General features: G+C 40.3%; 1 protein-coding gene across 1 annotated transcript in view; it reads left to right on the top strand.

Moving 5' to 3' along the window:
- The first annotated feature begins 863 nt into the window (after positions 1 to 863).
- olfm3a (olfactomedin 3a) overlaps positions 864 to 6,309 on the top strand; it is a 19,407-nt gene continuing 13,961 nt past the window's right edge. The window contains exon 1 of the mRNA XM_037694278.1: positions 864 to 932. Within this exon, the coding sequence (XP_037550206.1) occupies positions 864 to 932 (69 nt within the window). The remainder of the gene's footprint in view (positions 933 to 6,309) is intronic.

The raw sequence follows: 6,309 nt of genomic DNA, 5'->3' as shown, positions 1-6,309 counted from the left end.
GGTGCGTGGCAGAGCGACTGGATCAGAGCTCATGGCGGTCATTTTCATTGTGTTGGGGTACAGTCAAACCTATTGAAAAACTTGTTTAACTCGTTTGCTCTTCGTTCATTTCCCTCTGTAAGCCAGTGAGTTTATTCCACTCCACATGTCCCATGGGTTTCCTGGAGTTTACCCATAATGCACAGCAACATACATAGCTCAAAACACTGTGAAGCACGAGGGTGGAGGTGTGATGATGTGGGATCCTTGCAATCATTGAGCGGACTCAAACTCCTCTGAAGGCCAAAAGGTTAAAGACAAATGTGAGACCACATGTCCATGACCCCAAACTCAGCAGCTAATCTACAACGGAGCGGGTCAAAAAGAGACGAACCAAGGTGCTGCAAAAGTCCAATAGATGGAAACGCTGTGGGACCTTCAGAGAGTTGAGGAGAGACCTCAATGAACAGAAACAACGCTGGAAAGAAGAGTGGGCCAAAACTCCTCCACAACCACAAGAGAGACAAACAAACAGCTGCTGAAGGAGGTTCTAGACTCGGTGTGTGGTCCATTTCATTTTTATTATGATGTGAAACCTCGGATGGATGGATGGATGGATGGATGGATGGATGGATGGATGGATGGTGACATCACTGCGCCTCCCTGCAGTCTGCAGGAGCAGCAACATTTGAATATTCCTCCTCTGCTCCAAACTTTCCTGCTTCCTCCTCCTCGCCTCCTTCAGTCGGAGCTCCAGGGAGCGGTGGGTGTGATGCCGCGCTGCCGCCGTCAGAGCGCTCCCCCCGCGGTTCCACGTCCCTGAAGAGAGGCAGGAAGCTCCGGAACCTCCCCGACCCACCCCGCGGCACCAGATCTCCGTCAGCATGCGGGTCCCTGTGAGCGTCCTGTACCCCGTCCTGTCCCTCACGGTCTTCGGATCCTGTCCTTCCATGGTGAGTCCTGGACGGATCTGCGCGTTTTCTTCACGCAGATGCGCCAAAAGTCCATGCGCTTCCAAACTCCGGACGTTTATTCCCTTTAACCCACCCAGGTAACGGGTGGAAAAAGAGCTGCGGCGGCTTTTATTTTCTATTTATTTATTTATTTATTTACTTATTTACTTACTTACTTACTGCGCACCCGTTTTATTATTTGGAGGAATTTGTTGAAGTTTAAATCTCTGCAGATTTAATCTCTGAGCAGATCTGCGCAGATTAAAACCTAAAACACAATATTTATTCAAACACAAGCCTGTAATATTTAATATATTCCAAGCCATATTTAGAACTGTCACTTTGATTTGATTAAGAGTTTATTTCTAAATTATTTATCAGTTTCTAAAACTCTTTTTTTTCCCCTCTTCTCTGTTCCTTTTCAGCCACTTGCGCATTTCATTACTTTCACTGTCGCCCGCTGCTGAAAGGGAAAAGCGGACGATCGTGTTTTTTTTTTTAAATAAACTGATGTGAATCTTAGCTGAGTCATCCCCACATTATTCAGTTTAAACCTTCCACCTGTTTTTAACAGAAAACAGTCTGTTTAGTTTTAAAGTCATAGTTCGGATTTTTTCAAGCGCGGTTCTGCGGAAATGGTATGCACAGTTAATATCTTACCTGTTCATGATATCCTTTGAATGAGATTAGTTTGGAAAACTTGACTTTAACGGACATTTGGACTCGCTGGCAGCAGGAAATGCGTCCTGCTTGTAGTCGCCAGGCTGTAAAACCTCACCTGCTCGCTCAGAATATCTTCTTTTAATTGGCTATTTGTTTGTTTTCCATTATTGCAGTATTGAGCTTTAAATGTGTAATTTAATTTATCCTTGGATACGTCTTAGGAAATACTGCGAGTAATTTCCCCTTAGGGATTAAAAGAATGTTTTTTAATGATCTAATTTGAATTATTTTGATTTGACTGATGAGCTAATGGCTTTAAAGATATTTGTTGCAATCTGTTTAATTGAACACAACAACGGTCATCTTGAACTCGAACGGTGCAGTTTGACTGTTTAGTTTTCCGTCTTTTTTCAGAAATTTGGTTGCTCAACGTAAAACACATATTTTAATCTTAGTAAATATGAACCATTACATCAAAACTGCCGTCTTCTGTGGAGCATTAATTACCTATTTTCAGTCATTTCGGCTGTTTTGTAAACAAACGATTGTGGCCATTGGCAGCTGTTCACTAATTATGCCTACAAATTTTTAATTTAAAGATATGTTAAATATCAGTATTGGAAATATATTGTGCGGATTTTGTTTCTTACTTTATTATGATTATTATTAGCTAGTTTTCATGACTTTGCAGCGAGTATCTACCCACAAGATATGTAGGAGCAGCTAGCTGTAGCACTTCCTGTGCAGCCTGGGGGCACCTCCTGCAGGAACATCCAATATTTCTGCAGAACGATTAGAATCGATGTGCTTCATTACATAACATGGGCATTTCAGCAGAAATATTTGGAAATTATTTACAGAAATGCACTGGAAGTGCTATAGCTAGCTGCTGACGCTAATTAAACTGACAAATGGCTAAATATTTTTATGTAAGCTTTTGAAAAAGTGCTACTTGAATTTGTTTAAATATGTTAAAGCCCCCCCAAAAGCCCTGAAAAGCTACAATTAGCTAAACAAAAGTAAAAGCTTGTATCAGAAAAAAAACACTTATTTGCTAGCTAAACAGTAGCTAAAAGCTAAAATGAACAAATTTGTAGTTAAAAGGTAAAAATGTCCAGCAAAACCCAACAGAACTGATGTGATCGATGTGTGTTCTCGATCAAACTGACAGTGGCGTCAACGGTAAGTTAAAAAGTTGGTTAATCTCTTTAAAATTAATTTAGCTTCAAGTTGCTTTAAGACGTCGGTTGTCGTCTTTGGTCTCTTACCTACTTAAGTTAATCGTTAGCTCGTCGGTTGGGTCAGGAATTAATTTCCCTAAACCGAGGTCGATCAAAGATCCATGTCGGACAGGTAAGATGTTAATGGTTCATAATCTTCCACAGGATTCCCATTTCATTCTGTCGACCATTTTAAGTTAATTTAAGTTAATTATTAGTGGCCGACAGGAAGTGAGTCCAAACACGTTTTGTTTTTTTTTCTTCATTTTCAGTTCATCTTTTATGAAACTAAATAAAAACTTGTTGGAGTTCATAACATGATGCTTCACTGCTTGAAACTGGTTGCCAGATAATGAGCTAAGTGTTTTTGTGGTAGTAGCTGAGAGTTGTCCTCAACGTGTTCTCCAAGATCTTAGCTGAAACCAGGTGTGGCGGGTGATATGCATTCCTCCAAGTACTACTCGGATTTTAACTTGTGTGAATGTTTATGAAGCGTTCTCTCTACTGTGATCCATTTTTCTTCCGCATGTTTTTCAGCATCTTTCTCGTTCCACAACTTTTGTGCTATTTCAACAAATTATAAATCAAAACGTTCGGCTCTTTCAGGACAATCCTGCTATGACTTTTGGTATTGGTGCAACTTTAGCTCTTTGAGATATTTAGCTTTTTCTGTCACTTTTTTTTCTTCATAGAAAATGAATTCTCATTTTACATCCTTCAGATCTTTAGATGTGTTTACAACCTTTTCCTGCTCCTTTCACATTTTGTTCTGCTTCAGCTTCTTTCAGCTTCCTTGTGCAAATGTAAGCATTTTTCAGCTACTTTCAGTTGGTTTTTTTTCAGCTGTTTTGTGCTCCTTTCAGATTCTTTCTGCTAATTTCAGCTTGTTTTGCTCCTTTCAGCTTATTTCTGCAAGTTTCAGCTTTTTCAGCTACTATTTAGTTGTTTTATAATTTTAGATTTTTCAGCTAATTCCACATTTTTTGCACTCGTTTCTACTTTTATCAGTCTAATTCAGCAACATTGTGCTCTCTCCACTTGCTTCTTGTAATTTCAGCTTCTTCCTGCTTTTTTAGCTACTTTTCAGCAGGTGTTTTTTTTTCTTCTAGTTTCAACTTTTTTCTGATAATTTCCACTATTTTGTGCTCATTTCTCCTTCTTTCAGCTTAATTCACTTCTTTATGCTCATTTCAACTTATTATGCTCCTTTCAGCTTTTTTCTGCTAGTTTCAGCTTTTTTTGCTATTTCAGCTACTATTTAGCTCTTTTCATGCTGTTTCATTTTTTTTCCAGCTAACTCCACATGTTTTAGCTCATTTCAGTACTTTCCGCTTCCTTCTTCCTTCGTTTAAGCTTTTTCTTCAGCCGTTCCAGCCCTTTTCCGTTAATTTCAGCTTTTTTTTTAGCTAATTCCCAAAATTTTATGCTCGCTTCTTTTCATTTAAACCTAATTCAGCAAATGTGTGTCCTTTCTGCTTTCTTCTGCTAAAGTAGGCTTGTTCTTCCATTTCAGCTACATTTCAGCTGTTTTTCAGCAAGTTCTTCTGGAATAAGCATTCACGCTGCATTTTTGCAGGAAATGTAATTTCTTTAATTTAGATTACTATAAACATGACATCTTTAGTGAAAACACCTGTTTCTGACGTTTGTTCTTAGTGTGTGTGTACACGTGTGTGTGTGTGTCTTTGTTTCTTTTCTTTCTTGGTAACACAAAGCTGGATGCAGATTGCTTCGGCCTTTCAGCCTCCACATTTCTGTTTGATCTGCGAAACCTTTTATGGTATTAGACGGAGCGTGGAAATGATTAAGATGTCACTCTGCGGTGACGGAGCGTGGCTTTGTTCAGGGAGGCAGGCGTTAAAATGTATGTGTTTGTGCTGTGCCCCCCCCCCCCCCCCCCCCCCCCCCACAATAACTGTTTAACAAGCAGGAGAAGCAAAACAAGTGGTTAAAGCTCGTTAATGTCATGGATTAGTGTTTGTTGTGGTGCGGCCTGGTCTGGTTCAGCAGCTCTTCCCTCTGCAGCGTACAGAACAAACCCCGCAGGAGGCTTTAGGAGAAAATGAAATAATTGCATTGGGTGGTTCTCCCTTCTGGTTTATGCCAGCTGGGTCGTTACGCAGTAGCTGCTAACGGCCCCCGGTTACTCTCCTTATTATGGCTGGAATTTAGATTTTATTACTGCACATAATACACTGCACCTGAAGGATGCACTGACTGGAGAAGGAAGAGCCTTTTAATCAACGCAAGACGTCTCAGAGTCAGAGCTTCTTCATTCGTCATTAGATTAGAGAAAAATACAACAGCCTGCTTTAAATGGAACGAATCATCCATCCGTTATCGTTGCCCACTTCTTCCTTTTTGGGTCAAAGGGAACACCCTGTCCATCACAGGGACACTTGGAGACAAAATGAGACAAACAACCATTCACTCTCTCTTTCACACCTACGGACAGTTTAGAGTTACCAGTTAGGCCAGCATGTTTTTGGTCTGTGGGAGGAAACCAGAATACCTGGCCAAAAATCCACGCATGCAGAGAGAAGGTCCCAAGATTCAGTCTGGCATCCTTCTTGTGAGAAGCATCCACTCTGCCAACTAAGCCACCGTGCCGCCCCCAATTTTTGGGTCAATGTCTTTAAAACTGACAAAGCTCAAGGTTCTTTATTGTCAATCGCATCACATGCGGTACATGAGGTGGAACAAAACTGTGTACTCAAGGTCCCAGTTACACCCAAAAATAGCAAAAATATAAAGTATAAAAAAAGACAACAGCATGCAAGGATTTGAGATATAAGCAAAACAATAACAATATAATATAATACAGTGAATTAAACAGCAGCCTGCGCATGAGTCTGTTGAGAGCAGATGGGTATAAATACAGCAGCTTAAGGTAAGAAATCAGCAGCTTGGATAAAGTGTCAATATATATCATATATCAATATATATCATATATATATTATGTATGTATGCAGTAATCCCTCGATCACTACTTTGCGGTTCGTTTATCGTGGACTCGCTCTATCGCGTTTTTTCAAAATAAGATTGGACATGACACACAACTGGCGGATTGATGGATGAGCCGCACGATCAGCATTGAATTTTAATTTAAAATAAATTATTTTAAATTATTTAGCACCCGCTGCACCTTTGTGCAGCCCATACTGCAGGATAAGCTTCCTGCTGCAGCTGATCAGCTCTTCTCCATGCAGAGTGTAGAAGTGGGCGTGGCCAAGAACGCTTGCAGGTGGCTGAGAGCAGCGGAGGCAGGGAGCTGAAATCGTGACATTCTGTGCTCTTTGGGAGCGTTTAGAAACATAGTTTAGAATATTGCAAGAGTGTGGGAAGGATTCAAAACTCCTTCATATATATATATATATATAAAATAAACTTCTACTTACTACTTGTACGACTATTCCTACTTCATGGTTTTTCTTTTATTGCAAGTCTTCAGGGTACAGATCCCCCGTGATAAACGAGGGACTACTGTATATATA

This window comes from Nematolebias whitei, chromosome 20 (assembly GCF_014905685.2).
Source record: "Nematolebias whitei isolate Nwh7 chromosome 20, NemWhi1, whole genome shotgun sequence".
NCBI classification, from domain to species: Eukaryota; Metazoa; Chordata; class Actinopteri; order Cyprinodontiformes; family Rivulidae; genus Nematolebias; species Nematolebias whitei.
Note: the sequence above shows the minus strand (reverse complement) of the source record. Positions and strands in the feature narration are given on the sequence as shown.